General features: G+C 33.3%; 1 protein-coding gene across 2 annotated transcripts in view; it reads left to right on the forward strand.

Moving 5' to 3' along the window:
- Positions 1-26,880, forward strand: part of PCNX1 (pecanex 1) — a 220,483-nt gene that overhangs the window by 34,743 nt on the left and 158,860 nt on the right. For both annotated transcript variants that reach the window (XM_044664916.1, XM_044664917.1), the window contains exons 3-5: positions 11,951-12,056; positions 17,194-17,239; positions 21,173-21,262. In XM_044664916.1, the coding sequence (XP_044520851.1) occupies positions 11,951-12,056; positions 17,194-17,239; positions 21,173-21,262 (242 nt within the window). The remainder of the gene's footprint in view (positions 1-11,950; positions 12,057-17,193; positions 17,240-21,172; positions 21,263-26,880) is intronic.

The raw sequence follows: 26,880 nt of genomic DNA on the forward strand, positions 1-26,880 counted from the left end.
AGAAATGCAGAAGAAAAATATATGATTGATCACCTGGTTTGATGGGTACATGATTGGGGATTTTGGCTGTAAATGATCACTCTGTTACAAATATGAATAATATGGAAATAGGTTTTGAATAGTGAGACATGTATAAACCAGTGGAATTGCTTGTCAGCTCCGGGAGGGGGAAGGGAAAAAGGTAAGGGAAAGAACATGAATCATGGAACCATGGAAAAATATTCTAAATAAGTAAATAAATTTATTAAAGAAAGTAATGAAGGTGTAATAGTCTTTTCTGACCAGGTTGTCATGGGCTTTAAAATCAACTTCACTCTGGAGAGAAAATAATAATAACTCAAAGAGAATATGTAATGTCTTAAAATAGTGCCTTACTCTTTATAAAGTTCTTATACACATCTCATAATCCTCATAATAATCCTTTGGGGGTAGGTAGAGGAAATATTCTTTTTCCTTATTTTACAGATGAGGAAATTGAGACTTGGCAAATATATGATCTGCCCAAGGTCATGCAGCTAGTAGCACTTCAACTGGAGTAAATAATCAAGGAGATCTTTGTTCAGTCATTTCAGTTGTGTCCAACTCTTTGTGACCCCGTTTGGAATTTTCTCATAAAAAACACTGAAGTGGTTTGCCATTTCTGTTCTCCAGTTCATTTTGTGATGAGGAAACTTAGGCAAACAGGGTTAAGTGCCTTGCCCAGGGTCCCTCAGTAGTAAGTATTTGAGGCCAGATTTGAATTCAGATGTCTTCCTGACACTGGGCTCATCAAGCATATTGTGCCACCTTGCTCCCACCTAGTAGATTACTTTAGGGTTTTGTTCTTGGTTCTATTATTTCAAGTAATTTTAATAGTTATTTAGCTGCAGAAAGATGGCTATCTCTTCAGATTTTTAAATAGTATAAAACTAGGAGTTATAGCAAATATGTTATATTACAAAATTGAGTTCCCAAAAGACAGTGATTAAATTTAATAGGGATAATTGTAAATCTTTATATTTAGATTTTTTAAAAATTGAAGAAGTGAATTTTGCAGTGGCTATGTAGCAATTCATGTTGAAAAGATAGAGATTTTATTGGTTTATGTGCTTACTATGAACAGCATGATATACCAGCCAAAACAACTAGTGCAATCTTGGGCTACATTAAAGAAGTAGAGAATAGGAATAGTGTTAGGTCTACCATACTGGTCAAACCACATGTAACATATTGTGTCATTTAAGGATTGAGAGGAATATAAAGAAAATATAATTGATATTTCATATATTTCAGAGTTTATCTTATGGAAGAGAGATTAGACTTGGTTTACTTGCCCCTTAGCATAGAAGTATAACCAGTGCTGTGAAGTTACTGAAAAGAAGATTTTGACTTACAGTTTATTGGGGTGTTTGACTTTTAACAGAGATGTCTAGAAATGGACTGTGTGGAGAGTTGGTGTAACTCTTATCATTGTGTATTTTCAAGAGAGATTGATCACTTGTTAAAGATGTTGTACAGGGATTTCAGGTTTCCAGTAAAAGTTAGATTAGATGATCTAATTAGATTCTTATTCAGATTCCTAAAATATTATCCTTTTTTATTATATTACATACTGACTGAGAAGCACTGGTTGCTTTAACAGCTTTATTGATAGTCATTAATTAAGTTATGGAAAATGTTTTCATTTGCTTTACAAACCACTATGGAAATCACTGAGTTCTGGTTTGAAGGGTCTTTTGTTTGTTTTATTAATCTTTTTTGAAATCTGCTTTTTGGTAGATGAGAGTAGGGCATAGTGTGATGAGGGAATGAATCCCTAAAGGCAAATTACTAGGAGACTTTTCCTAGAATTGTGAAAGTGAGTTACTATCTCTGAAGTCCCTTTTATTGTCATTTTGCTCTATTCCAGAATTATGAATGTGTTTGACAATAAAACATGTTGTTCAGTAATAAAATATCTATATCATCTTGAAGTTCTAGTTTTCAATGACTTTTGAAAGTCATTTTTTGAAATGATGTTATATAGTAGAATAAAGTATTCTATATACTTTAGAGAATAAAGGTATCTACACAAAAGGGCTATTTCCTATAATTTTCTTGCAAATTAGCTGAAGTACATTTTGCAGTTGTTTATATCTAATTCTACAAAGTTTTGAGGTCCTAATGAGGCTCAAACATTGTCCTTTCAGATGCTTTACTTAGTTCAATAAAGAGGCTTATTGAAATACATAAATGGCAAATAAAAATTCCTAAGCAGTCAATTCAGTGCAATTTTTAGATAGTTCACAAATTCACCATCTTTAGCAGAGGGCTTCCCTACCTGGTGGTTCTTGAGATTACATTTGACCTTAATTTGATAGACCCTTATTATCTTAAGTGGTCAAAGGCTTTAAAGTTTGATTTTGGCTTAGGTGGGACTGAAGGGTTCTTATTGTTTTGGTATTGCTACAATCTTACTCGTACTCCCATGGAATCATAAGATCATAGATTAAGACCTTAAAAATTATTGAGTTTTATACAGATAAATTAATGGGCATTCCAAGCTATATTTTCTAGGTATAAACATCTAAGAACTATCTCCAATGATAAATTATTAACAGACAATAGAGTACCAAATTGTGTTTTGAGTTTATATAGGTCTATGTCTTATTTTTAAAAGTTAGTTCAAGTTATGGACATCAATTGCTTCTTGAAGGTGTGTAAACAGGTAGGACATCTTGTAGGAAAATAAGAGGTTTGACTTTTCAGTACTGCTATCTTGCTGAATTACTTGGTTGGGTTAGTGGGTCTGGCTTAGAAGAATTTCTGTAAAATCTCATGGCATCTATAAAACTAATTTTCCTATTTAGATTGTGCAACTATTTAACATTGTGGTTTTTTTAGCTTAGTCTTTTAAATGCTGAAACTATCCCCTTCCTTTCATTTTCTTTTGGTTTGGGGAAATAGAAAGAGAGAAATAGGCCATGGGAAGTTTTTGTCTTATTTGTCTTGTACTAAGATTTCACTCAATTACCTTCTATTCCATTCATTTATAATTAATTCTTTTATATTTAAGAAATTAATGTAGTTCTATAATTTTGATAAAGATGTTTTATTTGAGGAGACTGCAGCACCCCCAGAATAGAAATGTTAGAATTATAAGCATGAAATGTTTTTTAAAGAAGTCATTAAGTCTAAACTCCTCAGTTTTATAGATAAGGAAACAGGCACAGTGAAGTTAAGTGACTTGGCTAGGATTATGTAGCTAAGTCTGAGTCATAGTTTAAACTGGATTCTTTTCCCTATCCACTATGCAATATGGCCTTCAGACTGGCTCTAGGTTTAATCTGTATCAATTCTGTGTTCCTAGAGCCATACTCAAAATGCTTCTTATGGAAGAGGGTATATTATCACTCTCCTCTTGTCAAGCAAAGGTAGAAAACCCAGCTCAGTAGTTTATTCTACTACCCTCACTGTACAGATAGCTATATTTGCCTGGATAGCCACTGTGTCTTCAGTGGTGTGCTAAAGGCTGCACTCCCCATGCTCTTGATCTTCATCCTGAGGTTTCACTATATTACTGTACTCTGTGCCTTTGGCCTCTCCTGATTGGATGGCTTCTCAAATCATTTGAGGGGGATTCCTGGTCCAGCCATATCTCTTTCTTCTCTAGGCTGTACTGTAGCCCAAGCAGAGTACCTTTGTCTCCTTTCCCTGCTAGCTTCCTCTCCCCTTTCCTTCCTTTTTATATTTTACTTCCAGTCTATTAACACATAAGCTCCTTGAGGGCAGTACCTGTCTTTCTTTTTCTTTATATCGATATCCCTTCTATATCACAATTTTCCTTATCACAGTTTCGATGTATTGTGGGTCAGCATAAGAAATTAAATTAAATTAAATTGAAGCCTCAGATGATGTGCAAAGGCCAGCAGGTGACAGAAGTTTAGCCTGTGGCCAAATACCTAACCCAGATTTTATCATAAGGTACTATAAATCCCCCATAAAAGAAAAAGAAAAAAATCAAACTTTCTCTTTGGTAGGAATAAAGAGCCAAAAAATCTTAAGTGTATTTTCCAGATCATAGAGGCTCTGCACTCTTAACCCCTTTGATGTGGAAGGGATACCAGCATTTGTGTAGTGCCTGGCATGTAGTAGATGCCTAATAAATATAGTGGCCTACCTTGTACAAGATGATATCTAATTGTTCCCAACATTTGGTTATATGGTGTGAGGTGCTCTTTTTGGGGCAATATAAATGCAGTGTACTATATTATTTCCTTTATAATTTCATCCCTTCTCATTGATTACAATAGGGTAATTGGCTGGAAAGAAGTCTTTATTGGGGCCACAGCTCCCCATCTTAGACACCTAAAAAGGACATTCTTGATCTGGAGTCTCTAAAACTATTTCAGCAGGATTTGTAAAAGTAAATTATCTGTGAGATAAAAGTCTCAGGCTATTATCGTATCAATCTGTTCTGGTGACTTATCGGGCTGTTTAAACCTTTTCTGCAACCTTACAAATTCCTTGATGGCAAAATCCCTCCCACTTTGTGGCAAAGGAAATAACCTACAGACTCTCTGGAGCTCATTTATTACTGGAGTAGATTGCCAGTGTTTATCTTTGCTCCTTCCTGCTCCTCTTCCCTTCTACACTTGATCTTTATGGGGTTTTAACATATTTTCCAATGAGACTTAATCCCTGTCTTGAACTAGATTTTCCCTTTCACTTCTACTATTGTTAAGTTCAAGAGGCATCCCTCTGTTTTCAGGACATGGTCCTTAAAAATAAAGATTACATTCATATCTGATTCTGATATGAGTTTACTTTCATTTTCCTTATGTTGACAATCTTGCTTTTTTAGTACTATTAGCCATATTTGGAGAAACTTAGTCCTGGTGGCATCTGTATTCTTTCTATGACACTGAGAATTGACATATATATGATCATAAGTATGGCAGCCACAAGGTGCCAGGCCTCTGTGTTGTGCTTCCTTCCATTCTTTGCCCTTTCTTTACTGAAAGTAGGGTCAATTTTCAATCAGTCCTGTCAGCTACTCCAAATGTCTTGGTTCAGGCTTGACTTCAGTCAAGTCTAGTGGTATAGATTCAGTATTGGAATAAAATGAGACCCTTATGGACCCTCTAATATTCAACAAAAGCCATATATTTGATAGTAGCTTGGCAAGAATATTCAACAAAAATAGAGCTTTGATTCAATTCTGTGTGCTTCCCCTTTTCTACATTTTATAGGTCAGAAGTGTGTGTCAAGCCAGAGGAGTATTTACTACTCATGTGCTGGACATTTTATGTCTTAATATTAGGCAACTGTGAAACTGTTGATAATTTGAACCTTAGTCTTGAGAACCAAGTCTTGTGGACTCAAGGCTTAAGGAAGGTTTTATTGCCTTTTTAGGGAAAAATTAACCTAGCCTGTGTAGGTACTACATCTGCCACAACTCTGGATTTGATGTTTTTTAATAGATGAGGATATGAAAGCACAAAGAGTTAGACATGAATGCTTTATTTAGTGCTATGTAACTCCAAGTGGAATACTTATCCACCAAATATGATATGTTACTTAACTTACCAGATGTCATTGCCTCTCATTTAAAATAAGTTTTTATTGACGTTTTATATTTTTAAAATATCATTTCTCCCAATATTCCTCTTCCTCCCAGAAAGCCAAACCATATAACAAATCATATTTTTTTAAAGACAGAAAAAGAAGGGGGCACCTAGGTGGTTCAGTGGATTGAGAACCAGGCTTAGAGACAGGAGGTCCTAGGTTCAAATATGACCTTAGACACTTCCTAGCTGTGTGACCCTGGGCAAGTCACTTTGGAACCAATACAGAGTATTGATTCCAAGACGGAAGGTGAGGGTTTAAAATTCTTCTCTTCTCTTTTCTTAAAATTCTTCTCTATTCAAAAAAAAAGAAAAAGAAAAGAAAAAAAGACAGAAAAAGAAAAGGAAAAAATCATCACAACTGAGTAATATATTGAAAAAATCTGAAAGCATGTGAAACACCTATGGATTTCTTTCATATTCATTCCACATCATACTTGATCTTTATATTTTGTTATATCCACTTTTGAATTTTTGATGCACTTATTTCCATTTCCATTGTTATAGTAATCCTGTATTTTTTTTGGTACTGTTTGCTTCACACTTTATCAGTTCATGTAGATCTTCCAATATTTCTCTATATTCATTACATACATCATTTTGTATAGCACAGTAATATTCTTTTTCATTTATATTCTACAGTTTGTTTAGCTATTTCTTAATCTACTTTGTTTCTAATTTTTTTGCCATCAGAAAAGTTGCTGCTATAAATATTTTGTTGTACACGGAGTTTTTCTTATTATTGATGGCTTCCTTGGAGTATAAACCCAGGAATGAAGTCTCTGCTTCAAAGGGTCTGGACATTTTAGCCACTTCATTTGCATAATTTCAAATTGCTTTCCAAAATGGTGGTACCATTTTACAGCTCCGTCAAAAATGTATTAATGTGTCTATTACTACATAACCCCTCCACATTTACTTTTGCCATGTTTTGTTATTTTTACCTATTTGTAGGGTATGAGGTAAAAATCAAAACTCATATATTTTCTTAGTGATTTGGAGTTTTTATATGTGGTTGTAAATAATTTGCAATTCTTTTGAGAACTGTTTGTTCATATCTTTTTACCATTTATCTATTGGGAAATGGCTATTAATCTTATATATAATTATTAATTTATATATCTTGGATAATAAGCCTTTACTAGAGAAGAAATTTTTTTTAAATCTTTACATTCTGTCTTAGAATCAGTATTGTCTAGAAAGAAATATATATATGTAAACTTGTTATTGTGGTTGTTCCTTATGATTCTGATAGCAGCTAAGAATTACTTCCATAGAAGTATAAGGGAACTCTTATCCTTCTTGTTTCTCTGTCCCGGTCTTATTCTCACCAATTCCAATTAAACCAAGATTAGGTGATGATGTCCAATGCATAAAACAGCCATGTTTCTTTTTTACTTACTGCTAGTATAGCTTATGTGAACTGGGAAATTGAGAATGGTGAAAGAATCTTCCATTCTACTTTTTTCTTAAATTTATTTTTTTCTTAACATATAAAATGAAAATTTCCACATATATTCTAGAACAGAAGGAGGGAATTATACATGAATTTGTGAATCTCTATTAGGTAGATCTTGCTTTTCTTTTTAAGTATATAATTAAGTCTATCATTCAGCTATAAAAACTATTCTTTGATTCTTTGTGGCTTTCCTTCTTAAAAAAAATTTTAAAAGCATATTCCTGCTCTTCTACCTACTATCTTCTCTATTCAAAAGCAAAGCAAAATTCTTCTTATAGATATGTATAGAATACAGCATTGATCTTGTCCAAAACTGTATATGAGTCCATCACCTTTCTCTGTCAGGAAGTAGGTATCATACTTCAATCACTGCTACTCTGAAATCATGGATGATCACAGTTGATATATCAAAGTTTTTAACTCTTTCCTATATTGTTATTGTATGCATTGATGTGGTTCTGCTCACTTAACTCTGCATCAGTTCATGCAAGTGTTCATAGGTTTTTCCGAAACCATTCCTTTTGTTGTTTCTTAAGACACCCTAATATTGTATTACATTCAAATACCATAATTTGTTCAGTCATTCCCCAATTGATGGACATTTCCTTAGTTTTCAGTTCTTTGCTACTACAAAAAAAGTTGCTTTAAAATTTTAATAACATTTAAAATTAATTTTAGTAAATTAAAACTATTTTTTAGCATGTGGATCCTTTTCTTTTTATTTTGATCTCTTCAGAGAGATCAGAAATTATATAGACCTGATAGTGGTATCATTGAATCAAAGGGCACATACAGTTTATTTGGGACATGGTTCCAAATTTCTTTCTATGACAGCTGGACTAATTCACAATTTGCAACTGTGCTACTAATACTTTCAATCACTGAAAAAACTTTATCTCAACAAATGCCTTGAATTTTAGTCCATATAGGTAAAAATCAAGCATATTTTACTTTACATATTATCCAGACTATTCACAGTTATGTATTCTAGTGTTGTATTTCCCCCTGAAATGTGCTAGAATTTTTTACAAGCTCTTTTCCCATAAAATATTGGAAACTGTACTTTGTTTTTTTTGCCAATTTAGATATATTATTCCACTATAAGTGTGCTATCTAGCTGCCAAGAAAGAAAACTATTGCAATGATGACTAATAATACTTGTATATTGTTTATTCCTGTAAAAGCATTTTAACAGTCATTCTTTCATTATTCCTTTGATGTAGTTGGGGTAGGCTGTTAATACTTAAGATGAGGAAATTTAGCTGTAGGTTAAAGATTTGTTCCAAATCATATAGTGAGTTAAAATTCATATTTCTTGACTTTATTTCTGGGCAATATATTCTATACTGTGATGCTTTAAGGAAAAGATTCATCATGACAAAATTCATAGTAAAGCAAATTCTATTTATTTCATTAAATTCCATTAAAAATAAAAAGTAGTATTGTTGAGGAGGGTTGGAAAACTCATGAAGATTGGCTCAGAAATCACAGCAAGGAAGAGAATTTATGATGACTACTAAATCTGTGACCTTGTTCTAGAGTCATCTGGGAAGTAATGATTTCTTTAACACTTGAAGATGCCTTCAAATAAAATCTAGATTTTACATTAGAGAGGATGTAGAGAGGAATTTTCTTTTTTAAGTTTTAGTAAAATTAGATGGTTTAAGATCCTTTCCAATTCCAATATGTTGATTTCTATGCATCCTTATAGAGCAGGGGTTGGCAACGTATGGCTCTCAAGCCATATCTGGCTCTTTTGAGGGCCAGATATGGCTCTTTCTGCAGAGCCACAAAGACAATTTTTTTCAGGCACTGTTATAGGAGCGCGCACTGTGAGCACTGTATGGCTCTCATGAAATTACATTTTAAAAAATGTGGCGTTTATGGCTCTCAACAGCCAAAAAGGTTGCCAGTCCCTGTTATAGAGGTTGCCTCATGGCAGCTAGCTAACCCACTTAGATGAGTGCAAGGCCTGGAGTCAGGAAGACCTGAGTTCAAATTCAGCCTTAAACATTTACTCTCTCACACTGGTCAAGTCTCTTAACCTGTTTGTCTCAATTTCCTTAAATATAAAACGAGGAGATAATAACAGCCTCTATATATAAATGCTTATTCCTTACTCTTATCCCCTTCCTCAAAGTTGTGTTACTAGCAGTTTTTTTTCTTCATTGAATTATTTTGCTTTTTAGAGTCCTTCCTTCACTTTGCAATATCCTCCCTGCCAGACCAATAGATTTTCTCCTGTGTGGGCATTCCTAGCTATTAGAACTTTGTTTTCTTATTTCTTTCCCAAATCTATTATAACTGGGCTAAATGAACTTCCTTTCTTAGTAGATGACATTCAACAAAATGAATTTTAATATTAGCCTGAAGTTTATACTGTAGTCTTCTATGTTAATAATAATAGCAATGGGGGCAGCTGGGTTGCTCAGTGATTGATCAGACCTAGAGACTGGAGGTTGTAGTTTCAAATCTGGCCTCTGACACTTCCAAACTGTGTTTTCCTGACTTGTTCCTGGGCAAGTCACTTAACCTCCATTGTCTAGCCCTTATTGTTCTTCTGCCTTGGAATCAACACGTAGTATGGATTCTAAGGCAGAAGGTAAGGGTTTCAAAAAATACTACTAATAATAACAAACTTTTATATAGCTCTTTAAGCTTTGCCAAACACTTTCCAGATATGATCTCATTGTATTCTTGCAACAACTCTTGAGAGTAGGTGCTATTATTATCCTTGTTTTTACAGAAAAGTAAACAGACAGCAGAAGGTGAAGAAACATCATTGTCTTTTGTTCTTGCCCACATATTGCTGGAAAGGGATTGTCTTCCCTAGCTTCAAGCATTCTCTAGCTGTATAATCCTGAGCAAGTCATTTAGCCCCATTTGCTTAGGTATAAAGGCTCTTCTGTCTTGGAATCAATATTTGGAATTGATTCCAAGACAGAAGGTAAGGTTAAAAAAATTTTTTTTACCAACTCTTTTACTTATGTCCAACTCAGCCCTCATGCAGCAAGATGATTCTTTTACTCCTCTCTATTTGATTCTCTAACCCATTCTTCACAGTGGCTATTTTAAATCTCTCCTGATGCTTTCAGAAGCACTTCTCCCTACCCTCTCAGCTGAGGCACTCGCCTCAAAATATTTATTAATCCTTCACCAAAAAAAAATTAGAATTTACTGTTGAGAACTTCCTCATTTGATAATCCTTCTTCATCTTATAAAGCTTTGACATTATCTCCTACCATTTTCTTTTTTGTTGCAGTCTTAGCTGAATTGATGGTTTTCTACTGATCAGTCAACTTCTCTACATTCTTCCTTTATACCCCCCCTCCTGTCTTTTCATACAGATTTGCATCACTGTCACCTAATCTTCAATGTCTCACTCTCTACGAGATTCTCCTCTGCCTCCTGAAAACATGTCCAAAATATCCCCTATCCTTGAAAACCAATAAAATGAAGACCTTACTTGATCTTACCACTTTTAACTATTGTCATCGATCTCTCCTCCCTTTAAGAGTCTTAACTTGTTTTTTTTTTTAATTTTTTAAACCCTTAACTTCTGTGTATTGACTTATAGGTGGAAGATTGGTAAGGGTAGGCAATGGGGGTCAAGTGACTTGCCCAGGGTCACACAGCTGGGAAGTGTCTGAGGCCGGATTTGAACCTAGGACCTCCCGTCTCTAGGCCTGGCTCTCAATCCACTGAGCTACCCAGCTGCCCCAAGAGTCTTAACTTCTTGAAAAAGATATATGCAGGGGCAACTAGGTGACTCAGTGGATAGAGAGCCAGTCTGGAGAAGAGTGATCCTTGGTTCAAATCTGACCTCGAATATTTTCTAGCTGTGTGATGCTGGGCAAATCACTTAACCCCAGTTACCTAGTCCTTACTGCTCTTCTGCTTTTGAAGCAATACTTAGTATCAATTCTGAGAGTTAGGGTTTAAAAAATAATAATATATAAATAATATATAATGTATGTAAAATAGCAATAGAAAAAAAGCCATGTGCATTTGGTACTTTTTTTCTACTTCCTTTTGTCTTACTTTCTCCTTAACCCCCTACATTCTGTATTTTGATATTATTACTCAACCAAATCGCTGTCTCCAAAGCTAGTAATGATTTCCTAGTGGTCATGTCTGAAATATACTCCCTCTTCCCTTCTACCTTTTGGAATTCCTACTTTCCTTCAAAGCTCAGCCCAAGAATCTATTCAATGATGTCTTTTCTGTTTCCCACAGTTGCTAGTGCATTCCTTCTAAAAACTATCTTGCATTCATTTTGCACATATTATGTCTGTATGTGTTATCTCCTACATTAAAATGTAAGTTCTTAAAGGTTAGGGAATATTTTACTTTTGTCTTTATATCCCTAGCACAGTGCCTGGCTCATAGTAAGTACTTAATAAAAGGCTTGTTGATTGTTCATTGATTTTTGGATCAAAATAAGTTTTGAAATGTCTTTTGCAGATCATGGCTATGTGCTTGGTATTGCTTGCTTATATGTAGCTATTATATCTTGCAAACAATACTTTTTTATCTTTTGGCTTATTGGTAGTTAGTTATTGCAACATTTCCATAATTTCCATTATTTTAATTAAGACATGATTCTAATATGTTAGGAAAGTAGCTTGGTTTAATGAATTTTCTTATATATTGTTAAGCCATGTGTTTCTGACAGGAAATAGTAGCATGTCAGACTTAAAAGCATAGGATGGAATTTTAAAACAACTTCTTTAATTAATGATTACCACCTCAATCAGTGGAACCCCTGAAGTTTATGGAAAAAATATTTTGACCTGTTATGGAATAGTAAGTAGATAATTTAAAAAATATATAGCAGACATCAGCATGGATAAATCATATTGTTTTGCTCAAATAAGTTCTTTTTTTTCCCACTTTTTTTCCATAGTGACCCTGGTGGAGGTATTGAAATGTCTGAGTTTATTCGAGAGGCTACACCCCCAGTTGGTTGCAGTTCACGAAATTCTTATGCTGGTCTAGACCCAAGCAATCAGGTAGGAGGCTCCGCTAATCTTTATATTCTTAGAGTATATCTGATGTGTTGTTTAACTTTCATTTGATCTTTTACTAATAGATTAAATTTGATTATTAAAATTTTCTGTTTTTATAATACTTCTGTTTCTAATGGACTTTCATATAATCTTATTTTATACACTTAATATCTCAATCAGATAGGCATTAACAAATTATCAGTAGCTATATTTTAAAATATAGTAAAACAGAGGCCTGGTATGTTTATTGTTTTGAGACCAGCCCAAGTTTGCTGAAAGTCTTGACATATAAGGTGACAATATTTTATCCACAGGAATTTCCTGCTGGAAGTTTCTACTTGGATGTCACAGTGTCACTTTAAATATGACTAAAACTAGATTCCTAATCTTTCCCTCAAAACCAGTTTTCCTATAGTTTTTATCAGTGGAATTCTCATTCATCTAGTCAATCTAGGTTTGAAACCTTGAATTCATCTGCATTTTTTCCCTTTTCACAGAGATCCCTAAAGTCAGCTAAAGCCCTTTCATTTTTATACAATCTGTCCCTTTCTTTCCATTCTCCTTGTTGCCATAATACTCTAGGTCCCAATTCCTCTTTTCTAACTGGTCTCTTAATATCTAAGATTCTTTTTGCCATTCAGTCTATTAATCTTAAATTTAATTGACAGATCACTCTTTGTACACTATTACTTTGTACCTGTCACTCCTTGCCAAGAGTCTTTATTGATTCTCTATTATCTAAACTCCTTACTCATACTTTAAATCAAGTCCTTCATAGTCTGGCTTCTATTTATTTCCAGCATGCTCTGATGATTTGCTTACATGATTTATCCTGCTAATCAAACCAATCATTTTGTTTTTAAAGACATTATATGCATTTTTGTCTATATTCCTGCCCCTTCATTTGGAACACTTCCCTTTCCTATTCATGCCAAAATCCTTTTCTCTCTTTAACATCTATCTTAAGTCCTACCTCCTCTCTTACTCAGCAATTGAAGTCTTCCACAATAAACTTAACATATGATTGATTACTCCCTTCTTTGAACTACTACAAGATTTACTCACTCATTTAACACTTGTCAAAATCTGTTATTTTTATTTGTTGATCCTGTCTTTGCTCCCAAATTGTAAGCTTCTCAAGGAGAGGTACTACCTCTTCTTGATACTCCTGGTCCTTAGAAGAATCCTACACACAATAATGTGGAGTAACTGTTTAGTGGTGATGATGGACATTTTAGGATTACAGATAAAGGACTGTAAGGGACCCAGAAAAACAGTTAGTACAATCTTCTCCTTTTATAGATAAGGAAACTTGAGACCCAGAACAATTAAATGACCTGACCAAGGTCACATAGGTAGGGTGAGGGGCAGGAGTTTTTTCACTGTAAAAGCAGCCTATTACTAATGATGTCATGTGAAACATATACTTTGAGCCTAATGTAGTGGAATAAATTCTAGATTTAGGTTCATAGAACCTGAATTTTAATCTTTCTTCTGCTGCTTACTAGCTATGTGTCCTTAGTCATGTTGCTCAGCTTTCCTGAGTCTCAGTTTTCTCATCCGAAAATAAAGGACTTGATTAGATTCTCTGTAGTCTCAGCTCTTAAGTCTGTGACTTAAGTTGTTTTTTTTTACTATACATGCCAAGGAGAGAGCTGTCCCTGAATCAATTAATGTAAATGAAAGCTATGAAATACCATAAACATAAAAGGTTTTTGTTTAATTGAAACGGGTTTCAAATCTCATTCAAATTCATGTAGATAATTTAAGTTTGTATTTCTAGTTATTCAGCAAGGCAATTGGGAAAATAATTTCAGCCAACAATGTTCATCTCTTCTAGTATTTGTCTTTCATCTCCTATGTTCATTACAGTAGATCAAGTGGTGTGAAGAATAGTGTTTTGTGAGAGATATTTGTCATGTATGTAATTAGTTTGGGACATCTGTTTTGTTTTTGTTTTTGTTTTTTAAAGAAGCATAGTAAAGAGGAAAGCATTACTTTTCCTTAAATTCTTTATTTTGGTCTCCATTTGCTTCTGTCTTATCTTTTAGTCATAATAAGCTGACAATTGGACTTTGGTCTTTGAATGATTAGAAATTTTAGTTTCTTTGGAATTTGCATGTTCATGCTCTTTATTGAAAAATGTAACAAGATTTTGAGTACCCCAGAGACAAGCCTATATTTATCCAGGATTTTTGGAAGAACCTATTGCTCTTTACATTTATCTAGGAAATGAAGGATCAGCATCAGTCCCTACAAATTCTGTCTCTGATGACTCGATATCACAAGAGCTCATTCACTATATATCATGGAGTAGTCCAACTCTGAACACTCCTAAGGAAAAAAACCCTAATTTAAAGAAAAAGCATCAACTGATAGAAATGGGAGACAATTGAAAGCTAATGTTCTTTATAAATTTTTACTTTCAGATTTTTAGTTATTTTTAACTAAAGCCACAATGAACATATATACTCTTACTGTTTTCCTTATGTAGAACTTGATGCTTTACTTACATATTTGCAGTTTTTAATCATTTCATAAAATAGGAGGCTCAAATATCCAGTGGCATATGAAGGCCATTTTAGAAATTCATAAATTTTTTGTCAGATCTTTTGTTTTGAGAGAGAAAGAAAGAGAGAGAGAGAAAGGAAAAGAGAGAGAAAGAGAGAGAGAGAAAGGAAAAGAGAGAGAGAGAGAAAGAGAGAGAGAGAGAGAGAGAGAGAGAGAGAGAGAGAGAGAGAGAGAGAGAGAATGTGTGTATTTTAAAAGTTTTTACAGCTAAAAATTCCTGGTAGTTTAATTGTGTTGGTTTAATTTAACAGTCAAACGATATTATTGGTTTGTCAGTAGGAGACAGAAGAATATTTTGTAGAATGAATTTTTGAGGTAGAAAAGAGAACTATGAAAATTGTCTAGTTGTACTTCTGTTCCCTCCCATTTTACAGTTGCAGAATTGTAATTCTAGAGTTTGTGACTTGTTCATTATCACAGAACTAGGTAGTAACAAAACTAGTTCAAGAACCCAGTTTCCTTGAACCACAACTATAGTACTTTGCCCACCAAATCACATTCTTTCTTAAAGTATTGCTTTGTTTTTTTCTTCTTTTCTTTTTGCTGATTTATGAGGTTGCTGTTACCTTTGGGTACATTTCTCTGGTGGAGAATGGTTGGTAAGAAAGGACTACATCTAAGGAGGAGTAATGTAGAGAATTAAATTCTTGATTGCTATTTCACCTTGAGAACAACTGAGAATCTTTTTTTATACATATTGCATAACAGTTATCATATCAAATGGCCCAACAAGTTACCTGTAATTTTATTTAATATAAGAGTAGGATGGGCATGAAGATGGACTGGTCTCTTGATTTTATAGTAATATTTGTATACTTGCCATCTCTTTAACTACTCTTTTCTTTCTAGGTAGCAGTTGTATTTATTTATGGGGCTGAATTAAAGAAGAAATTGGGCTAACGCTTGAAAATTATGGTTAATTTTTATAGGATTTTTTTAAACCCTTGTACTTCGGTGTATTGTCTCATAGGTGGAAGATTGGTAAGGGTGGGCAATGGGGGTCAAGTGACTTGCCCAGGGTCACACAGCTGGGAAGTGGCTGAGGCCAGGTTTGAACCTAGGACCTCCTGTCTCTAGGCCTGACTCTCACTCCACTGAGCTACCCAGCTGCCCCCTATGGTTAATTTTTAAAACAGATCAGAATAAAAATAATTAACTATGATGGTTTTGTAAAACCAAAATTTGATTAATCTTTTCAGGTAGTTTATTTTTTCTATTTTATGAAGACGATTGTCATTGTTCATATGATTGAATTTCAAACTTTTCATGTTGTGTGTGTATATATATATATATATATATATATATATATATATATATATATGAAAACATTTTATGACTATTAACTGAGTGCATTAAGTATTTTTCACTTTAAATTAAATTAAAGCTTTTGTTTTCCTTTGATGAATCTGTTTGAAATTGTTTGCAAAAGCAGTTGTCAGGAATAATATTGTCTAGGGGGAAGCTGGGTGGCTCAGTGAATTGAGAGCCAGGCCTAGAGATAGGATGTCCTAGGTTCAAATCTGGCCTCAGATATTTCCTAGCTGTGTGACCCTGAGCAAGTTACTTAATCCTCATTGCCTGCCCTTACCACTCTTCTGCTTTAGAACCAGTACATTCTAAAGTGGAAGGTAAGGGTTAAAAAAAAAAAAAGACTATTGTCTAATAACTCCACCTTTTCTGGGATGAATTTCAGCATTTCTTGTTAACTTCTCCCTTTATATAATTCTTGAGTTAATGTAATAATTTTTTAATTGTGATGAAGTTTTAAAAGACATTTCATATATATTTTTACAATTAAATTTATTTTTAGTAAGCAAAACCCACCTTCCCTTTTTTTTTTTGGTCCCTATTTCTTCCCAGTTGAAAAAGAAATGAAACCTGAGCACATGTAAAAAATATGTGTAGTTAAACAACCCAAATTCTCATATTGGCTATGTATTAAAAAAAGTTTCAATTTGTACTCTTGAGATCATGACTTCTGTCATGAACTGGGTAGTATCATAAATCCTATGGAATTGTGATTGTGCATCTTGTTGATAATTGTGCTTAAGTCTTTCAAAGTAGTTTCATATAATTTTTGATTAGCAGCACTGAAACCAAGTTCAGTGATCAAATTTTAGTTTTTGTTAAAATTGCCTTATTAGACCTGTTAATTCCTTATTTTTTATTGCTTTTGCCTTTGATTATTTTTCAGTACCATTTAGTAGTAGGCACTTACAAATAAATACTTTGTCTTAGTCCAGAACAGACATAAATACATTTTGAAATAAAGCAGTATTGTAACATTCAGATTTGAGTATATATTTTTGTAACATGCCATAGAATATTTAGTTTTCTAAATTTTGACTTCTGTGTACACTGTGGAACATATGAACTTTTTGGTTATATACAACCAATATTCATTTTAGTTTTTTACTCAATAACATGATTGTTTTTTTGAGTCAAGAGAAGATTGTCTGAAAGTATAGGATACTGATCATGTCAGATCATTTTGTAGTTGTTTCATCTGGTGCTCTGTAAAATCAGTTTGTTTGAAACATTATGGTTAATAATCATGTTTTGTTTCCAGATTGGATCTGGCTCACCTCGACTTGGAACAGACGCAACCATCAAAGGTTAGACTTATACTTAACTTTAAAATTATCTCATTGTTTCTGTTTATATTTTTTCTTATATATCAGTCAATTAATAAAGTATTTTATAAAGACCTGGAGATATAAAGAAGGCAAAAACAACTCCTACTCTCAAGATGCTTATATTTTTATTGGGGAGACAAAATGAAAACAATTGAATAAATATAAGAGCAATACAGATGAGGTGAGAGGACTGATAAATGTCTCCTGCAGAAGGTGGTATTACTGACACCTTGACATTCTGAAGTCTTCATGATTTCATAGTGTGCATTGGAATTTTTTTTTGCCTTCTCGTCCTTGATTTTTGTTCATGTCTTTCCATGATTTCTCTTTTGCTATTCCATATAATGGGCTGGAGTCTTTCTTCTGTATCTCTTAATATTTTGGATACTGTATCATTTAGGCTGTATTGTTTCTTTTTCTTGCTAAATAACTAGTCTACCTCCGCCCTTCCCCCATCTCCAGCCATAAATATCCTCATTAACATCTTCTTTATTTCTCCATCAGAAATCATCATGTGTCATGATTTGCAGCCTACTCAATCCATAAAATTATTATTTGGGGTTACTTATTATTTTGATTCTTTTCTTAAGATAGTGGTATTTCATTATTTGTAATCTTATTATAATATCCTTGGGGAAGGAATAACATTAGTTTTTGTGTTAAAGAGAAGGTTTTTTTACATCAGAAACTAATTGAGAATCTATATACAATGAACTCGGCAACAAGCCAAGGACTGAGTAGATTAGACTAATTCATATTTGAAAAACCATGATGCTTTAGTGATTTCATACTACTTTCTGATACAAACTTTCATTTCTTTTAATATCAGTATTATCCCACAGGTGTTATTTAGCTCTTCAACACATAATGAAACAGAATTATCTCAGGATTAGAATTGTTATTATGAATCACTCCAAAGGCAGTGGAACAATGCACATGAAACTGAATGGGTAGCCCATCATGATATCACATCCACTTGGGCTTAACACGTCAGTGGATTATTTGTAAATAATTTTCATTCTTAAGTCTAACCATCCAGACCAAAAGTAATCTTTTGTAGTCTGTGATGTTAGTCTATTAGAATTCTAAAGATTAAACCTGTTAGTATAATCTCAGCTAGATTCAGAGACTCCTATTATCATTATGGTGTTTTTTTTGTACTATGTATGGAATATTTTCCTTAGAGTGAATATTCACCTTAGGGTGAACATCTCTCTCTGTATTAGGTTATTGAAGAAAGTTATCTCTATAGTTACATTTTATATCATTTCATGTTATTATAATTTTGTAATTGAAGATATAGGAGAGATACTTTCTATGGACAGGAATCTTTATTTTTTTAAATAAAAAATGTTAAATTTTATTCCTTTTTATTGTCATTAAAATCAGTAACTAATTGGCAGATCCTATTTTCCATACTCTTTCAATTTATTTATAATTTATTTATAATGATATAGTGTGCTATAGAAAATAATCCATGCAAATTCTACCTGTTCCTTATACTTTGTTCAAGGATACACTTGATGTGTTCATAAGTAATTCTTTTGAAGTTTTTATAGATGTAAGAAAATAAGAATATTGATTAGTAGTTGCTGTTATTGTCTTGTTTACTTTTGAGAAATTAAAAATAATGTTGACTCTTATCATTTAAAATAAAATTCTTCTTTTTGAGATTCTAAAAATGTCATTTAAGTACATTTAAAGTTATGCAACCACCTCTATTTCAGATTCTTATATATCTATTTGCTCAAGCTCATTGGTTAGTGGAATGATCACAGAATTTGAAATCCTGAATTCAAATCCCATCTCTTTGCTTTCATGCTCCTGTAGAAGTCACTTATTCATTCTGGGACTCCGTTTTACCTCATCTGCAAAAATGAGAAAGTTGAACTAGATCACTTAAACCAAGCTCTTCTAGTTCTAAGTCAATGATCTTATTATCACTTACCCCTCAATTTGATATTAAGGACCATTTGTCTTATAGTGTATAAAGGTACTGGTATGTTGGTAGATGTTTGGAATGGTAGAGATGGTAGAGATAGTAGAGTTTGGAAATATGGCAGTTCCAGTGTTATTATCAGCCAAAATTGATCACTTTAAAAACTGGCAAATCATTGCCATCTACCAAATAAAGAACATCAATTTGCTGTCCTTTTCTAATTTCATCTATAGATATTCAATGAATATACTTTTTATTAAAAAATGTGAGGCTTGCACTATGATTTTTACAAGTTTATTTTTTTAGCATCTTCCCAATTCATGAAGGTATAATGCATTATAGTTTTCCATCATCATCTTTGGACTTGCAATAGCAAGTTCTTCCAGCTGTTTTATCTTTATCTATATCCTTATCCCTTTTGCTTTGTCAATGTGATTGGTTGCAGGCTGAGTAGTTTATAGCCTCTTTTTATTGTAGTAATAATAATTTACTAGTTAATCTTCTATAAGAAATAGTTATAGATTTAGTATTTTCACGTTTGTGTCTATGTTCACTTTTTCTTCTTCTTCTTTTTTCCCTTGGAATTAATAGTTTATATTGAGTCCAAGGCAGAAGAGTGGTAAGAGCTAAGCAGTGGAGGTTAAATGACTTGCTCAGGGTCACACAGCTAGGAAGTTTTGAGGCCATATTTGAACCCAGGAACCCCTATCTCTAGGCCTGGCTCTTAACCCTCTGAGCTACTTAGTTGCCCCCTCACTTTTGCTTTTTGAGTTGAGAACCTATATAAACAGGTTAAGTTGAAGATGAAATAATTGCTTTCTATGCTATTTTCTTATCTTTGACTTATTGCCTTCGATTAACTTTGACCGTTGCTCTAACTACATGGAGCTACATGGAGAGCTAATGCTAATATGATTCCTATCTCTGTAACCAGTCAATGTTTAATTGCTAAGCTTTGGTTAGTCACTTTTTATGATATTGCTTAGTACTTGCTATTTCCGGGGACTTCCAATTCTTTTACTAAAGAAAGCACTTAAAATATACAAAGGTGAGGCTTCTGAGTTGTCTGTAGCCCTTGATGTATTTTATTTCATGACTTTGCAAATTTTCCAGAGTAGACTTACTGTCCTTCCTCCATGCTAATTTTCACATTGAAGATATTATTAAGGTAATGAATTGATTTAGTTTGAGGATATTTCTTCCTAGTGGATTCTTAGACCTACTAATTTTATAGACAATTTTTATTTTAGAAATTGATGAATTAAAATTAAACTATTAGCCCTTTCCCATAAGCATTCTATCAAAGTCTGGATTTATTGGATTCCTGTAATAAATTGATTTGGCTTTTGTTTTTTGGCTTGCTCTTTAAATTTGTGGAGTAGGACAAAATATATTTTTGTTAAAAATCTGAGAATTTATTGAGAGTGCATTTTGGCAGTATGTTATTACTGGAGTAAGGAGTGGCAGACAGATACTTAATTTCTAAATACTAAATACTAAACTTCTCAATTAAGAGAGTTAGAGATCAAAGGTAAGGGAAAGATAAGCACATTATATATGCAATATTTTTCCTTTTCCCTTTGTTCTCCTTTTTACCTTTATAGAAAAATACCTAAGTGGAGAAGACCTTGCTTTGGTTTTTACTACTTTCAGGTTAAGAGAAATTAATTTTAGTATATTTTAAGAATGATTTAAATGTAAAACAATACCAAATATTGTGTAATTTCCAAATATTTCATTTCTTGGCTTACTGGTATAATTAGGAGCAGTACAACTTCATAGTTCATCCAGTATTTTAGCAGTTGCTACATTGTTTTTGAATTTTCTTTTTTTTTTCCATTCTTTTAACTTTGGAATTGGATAGATACTTAGTTATCCACATATTTATTTCCTTAGTCCAACTATTCCAATCATTTTTTTCTTGTAACAGAAAAAAAAAGAACTACCTCATCTGCTTCTTTTAAACTTTTTAGGAGATACAGATACTGCCAAGACTTCTGATGATATCAGTCTAAGCCTCGGACAGAGTTCTAGTTTGTGTAAAGAAGGAAGTGAAGACCAAGGTGAGATTCCGACATGCTTATGTGTGGCATATGATTTAAAGAATATCAGACTTTTCATTATTATAGCTAGAGTTCTTGAGTTGCTGGCATTTTGGTAAATTTTCCTATACTTTGATGTTTCTAAGCCGACAACAGTAATTGTATTATTGTTTTGAATTTATATCTAAGAAATCAAATGAAAAATTGTCTGTGGAAGACAATTTGGTAGAAACTAGTCACACACCAATACCTTATATTATGTACTAAAATAAGAGCAAAAATGGATACATGACCTAGCCATAAAAGGAAATATAAGCAAATTAAAACAACAGGGAACATAGTACCTATAAGATTTATGGATAAGAGATAGAGAACATTGTGAGATGTAGGATGAATAATTTTGAGTACATTAAATTGAAAAGATTTTTACAAATAAAAGGAAAGTAGAAAATTGGAGGAAAATTTTATAGATAATTTCTTAGATAGAGGTCTCATACCTTTGTCAAATTTATAAGAATAAGATTTATGCACAAACTGATAAATGGTCAGAAGATATGAATGAAATCAATCATATATATAGGTATATAAAAAAGTGCTCTAAATCACTAATTAGAGAAATGTAAATCACAACAATTCTGAGATATCTCACACCTATCAGATTGGCTAAAATGATAAAAAAGAAAAATGACAAATCTTGGAGAGGATATGGAAAAATAGGGACACTAATATAGTATTAGTGGAACTATGAACTAATCTAACCATTTTGGAGAGCAAATTGGAATTGTGCCCAGAGAGTTACAAAACTGTGTTCCCCTTAGAACCAGCAATACCATTTCTGGGTCTGTTGCCAAAGGAAACCAGGGGAAAAGAAAAAGAACCTATATATTCCAAAATATTTACAGCAGCTCTCTTTGTGGTGGCAAAGAACTGGATTTGTGGGTATGCCCATCAATTGGGGAATTGCAAAATAAATTATTGTATGATCGTGATAGAATACTATGCCTCCACAAGAAATGATGAGCAGTTTAATTTTTAGAAAAACTTGGAAAGACCTACATGAAATAAATAAATAGTGAAAAAAGTAGGACCAAGAGAACATTATAATAACAACAGAATTAATATTTGAAGAATAACTTGTGAATGTCCACCTCCACAGAAAGAATTGGTAACTAGAAACACAAAAACTTCATTTATTTATAGATATCTTTTTGTTGGGTGATGCCTTATGTGTTGCATAAGAGAGAGACTGAGATACCTGGGAATAAATTCTACTTTAAAATGTTTTTAAAGTGCTTTAAGATTTACAAATAAATAAACTTAAAGTGCCCTGGTTTGGTCTGAGTTACTATGTTTAAAAAAAAATCATTTGTATCTGTTATCCAACCATTGGGTTAGGCCCTGAGGTGGTAAACATAAAAATTAGATAGGCCCTACCCTCAGAAAGCTTAGATTTTAATGTAGAGAGAAGATATATAATGATATGTTTGCTAAGGAAGGAAGTTTTGGTCTATATAATCATAGGAATAGTGAATGGAGCCTGAGGACCCCTTCCAAAAGCTGTGGTGGTATTGATTTGATTGTTATTCCCAGAGAAGAAAGTGGAAGGTAGAGAAAAGTGGGAGAGATAAAGGTATTTGTGCAGCATTAGGGAGGATGGCACAGTATCCAGGGGAAAGGGTGTTTGAAGCTTGGTGTCTTGGGCCAGCCAGATATGTGAGTTTAATATCTCACAAAATAGGTTATGTGAGTTTAAATTCACTCGAGCACTCACCATGTCAGGGCAGGTTAATTCTAGGGCAGAGTTGCAAAGCCAAGTTCACTGACTCTTTCCGGGATGTTAGGATCATCTTTGAGTATGCTCTTCCAGGGGGTGAAAGAAGTGAGCTGTGTATAAGGGAAGATGGCAAAATGTCTGAGGTTCACCTGAATGTTCATGACTGAATGTTCATGAATATTATTTTTTCCCCAGAACTCTCTTAAGGTAGGAATTGGCAGATAAAACATTCTTGTTTTACACATAAGAAAACTATAACACAATTGATTAAATTACTTGTCAAGTACCTGTTGCCATGTCTCCTACCTTCTAATTCAGAATTCTTTTCATCAATCTGTGAATGAAATCTAGTGGCAATGTAAGATAATAAAATTTGTAAATTTTAATGTCCTAGTATATTAATTACTGAAAGCACTTATTCAAAATTCCTAAATTTGGACATCTTTAATTCTTATTATAAATCTTAAGTTGAGTGTATGTTAATTGACAGGTTCTTACAAATGTGCCTTATTATTATTAGGAGGCATCATGGTACTGCGAAAACATCATTGGCTCTAGACTCAGGGGATGAACCTGGTTTCAAATCTTATTGCTTATTACCTTTGTGACCTTTTATTACTACCTAACTGCTTGTGTGACTTAACTGTTATTCCTTTACTATTTTTTTGATCTTAGAAAAATCTCTCAGCCTCCCTGGCCTTCAGTTTCCTTATCTATAAAATGAAGGAGTTGGACTAGTTGGCCTTTTGAGGTCCTTTCAAGCTCCAATCTGTGATTTTGTGATCTAACTGGTACTTAGGATTTGATAACAGTCCAACAGAAGTTTCCAATCTCTATGGAACTATAGTAGTTTCTCTTGATTTCTTTGACATTCTAGAAATACAGAAATCCTAGGGATCACATAATCCAACCTATATCAGAACAAAAATTCCCTTTATAACAACCCTCAAAGTGGTCATTTATCCTTTAAAAAACAAACCCCTCAAAGAAATGCAAGCCTTTTGAGATGGAAAGCTTAATCCCTTTTGAGGCAGTTTATTTTAATAGCTTTAATTTTTATTTATTTTTTCATTACATCAAGGTGAAATCTGCCTGCCAACAAATTTTTAACCCCTTGTTTCTATATTTTTTCCCTGGGGCCAAAAAAAAATGTAATTTTGTTTGTTTTTAAATCCTTACCTTCTGTTTTAGAATTAATACTAAGTATAGGTTCCAAGGCAAAAGTGCAGGAAAAACTAGGCATTTGGGGTTGAGTGACTTGCCCATGGTGACAGAATGAGTATGTATTTGAGGTCAGATTTGAACCTAGGACTTCCCATTTCCTGGGTTAGAAGCCTGGCTTTCTATCCCTTGAGTTACCTTGCTGCTCCTCATAATTGCTTTTTTAAAATTAAGAAATATTTTCAAATATTTAAAAACAGTTATCATGTCCTTCCCCCAATCTTACCACTTGCCCAAGTCTTTTTTTTTCTTTTGGTCATATATTCCTGGTCCTTTCCTTTAATGGCTTGAAATCAGGGCCTTTTACCATCCTGATTTTAGGACACACTACAATTATCATTGCCCTTCTTAAATAGTACCAGGAACTGAATACAGAAATCGATTGTAAAAGTATAAGGTAGGGAGAGATTGTGACACAAAAAGAACAAAAAGGGATTCTACAACGGTTTGCAATAAACATCAGCATGTCCATGTGGCAGTTAAGAAAACTAAATTTGACCTTCAGCTATTCATAGCAGTATGGTTCTTTAATCTTAGGGAAAGAAAATGGAGTCCCACTGTACTGTGCTCTCTTCATCTGAAGTTTTGTGAATGATGATTTGCTGTATTTGTTTATAATAATTCTACTAAATTTTATGAAATTTTCTGAAACATTTTTCTTATAATCTTGAAAATTTGTGTTTGCTCCAACTAATTAAAGTAAAATTTCTTGATGATTTTTCTTAAAGGCTGCTGATGGTGCAGCAAATAGTGTTGCTGGACCTGAAATCAGAAATACCTGAATTCAAATACAGTCTTAAGACCACATACTAGCTGTGAGATTCTGAGCAAGTCAACTTAACCTCTGGCTCAGTTTACTCAGTTGTAAAGTGAGAATAATAACAGCACCTACTTTGCAGAGTTGTGAGGATCAAATTAGATAATATTTGTAAAGCACTTAGCACTGTTCTGGCACATAGTAGGTGCTTATTCCTGTCCCTACATTTCCTTCTTCCTTTTAACATTACACAAGAATGACTCAAATCAACAAATTTTTCTTAAATGGGAGAATACAAAAAATTATGGTATACAGGTTTCTTTCTTCTAAACTCAGTCCTTTACATGGTAATTGGCTAATCTGAATCCTTTTCCCAACCCAAGTGAAAAGGCTTTATTTTATTCCTTTTCTGAGTTTTCTGTTAACCATAGGGAAAAGATTGATCACTCTATCATAACATTTAAAATAATTTAAATTGCTATGTAGCATTCAGTAAACTTGATGAAAGTGATTTGGAATACCTAATTAGGTATTTGAGGATGAGCTTTTTTTCTGCATCCACTCAAAAGAGAAAAGAGAAAACTTTGCATATGCTGTAGTCAAGAAATCTAGGTTCGAAGCATAGGATTCAGCCATTTTGTAGAGGAGGAAACTGCGGCTCCAAAGGATAAAGTGGTTAGTATTGGCTAAACACCAGAAAGCCTGATCTGGCATTAGTTAGGATTGACAAAAACCAGAATGCATGACTTAGGAAGGCCTCTAATGTCTAGCTTTTGAATTCTTTAAAAAAAATAATAGCTTTAATTTTAAATGAGATGGTTTATTTTTAGACATCTAAAAGCAGAGGAACAAATTAAATGGTCTTTCAAGACCAGTTCTACCTTGACTCTATAAGTATGGCACAGTGTGGTGTGGTATAGGAGGAAGAGGGCTAGGCTGTCTTTAGAATTAGAAGAGAAGGCCTGACTGGGCTTACTTCTTGATTCTGCTCCTGGCTCCCTAGCTATAGGAGCTTGGGAAAGTCAATTAACCTTTCTTAATCTCAAGTTTCTTTAGTGTAAAATGAAGGATGTAAGTTAGTTACCTCTAAGTTGATTGTCCTGTGATTATTTTGTGATTTGAGAAGGAACATTGGAAAAAAATGAAGCTTATTCAGAAATGAATGTATATGATAAGGAGGGGATTTGGGACCTTACAAACGACTAGTTTAAGTAACTATATTTTAGACTGAGGAAGAAGGTACACATACATCATTGCCTTCAGTTATTTAAAAAGCATATGGAAGAGGGATTGGATTTGTTTTTAGCTTAGTAGATAAAAAGTTAATGATGCCTGATTTGCTTCAACCTAATATAAGCTACTTTATAATAGCCTGGAGGGTGAGCAAAGGTGGTGAGTTTCCCATCAATGATGGTGTTTTAAGTGGAGGCTAGATTTTTTAAAGATAATTTTTGGAGATATGGTTCATTATTTTTTCCTTCAGAACATTGATTAGCTAAAAAAACTGTTGTGTATGGAACTTAATGTAATAGAATACTTTTGTGTAATAAGAAATCATGAATGTGAATTGAGATAAATGTGGGAAGGTCTTAATTAACTGATACAGAGCAAAATAAGCAAAACAAGAAAATGTGTGTGTGTGTGTGTGTGTATAATGAACTCAGAAATGTAAATAAAAACTTCATTCACTAAAAGAAAGTCGAAGTTTAAGTAGTAGAAAAAACATTAAAAATCTGGAAGAGAATGATACTGTCATGGCAGATTGGTAAGGGAATTTCCAACACAGAATAGTTTATTAATGATTATAATAATTGTCAGATAAGGTTTCTGTTTTTTCCTTCCTTCCTTCCTTCCTTCCTTCCTTCCTTCCTTCCTTCCTTCCTTCCT

Source organism: Gracilinanus agilis, chromosome 2 (assembly GCF_016433145.1).
Source record: "Gracilinanus agilis isolate LMUSP501 chromosome 2, AgileGrace, whole genome shotgun sequence".
In the NCBI taxonomy this organism is placed as follows: domain Eukaryota; kingdom Metazoa; phylum Chordata; class Mammalia; order Didelphimorphia; family Didelphidae; genus Gracilinanus; species Gracilinanus agilis.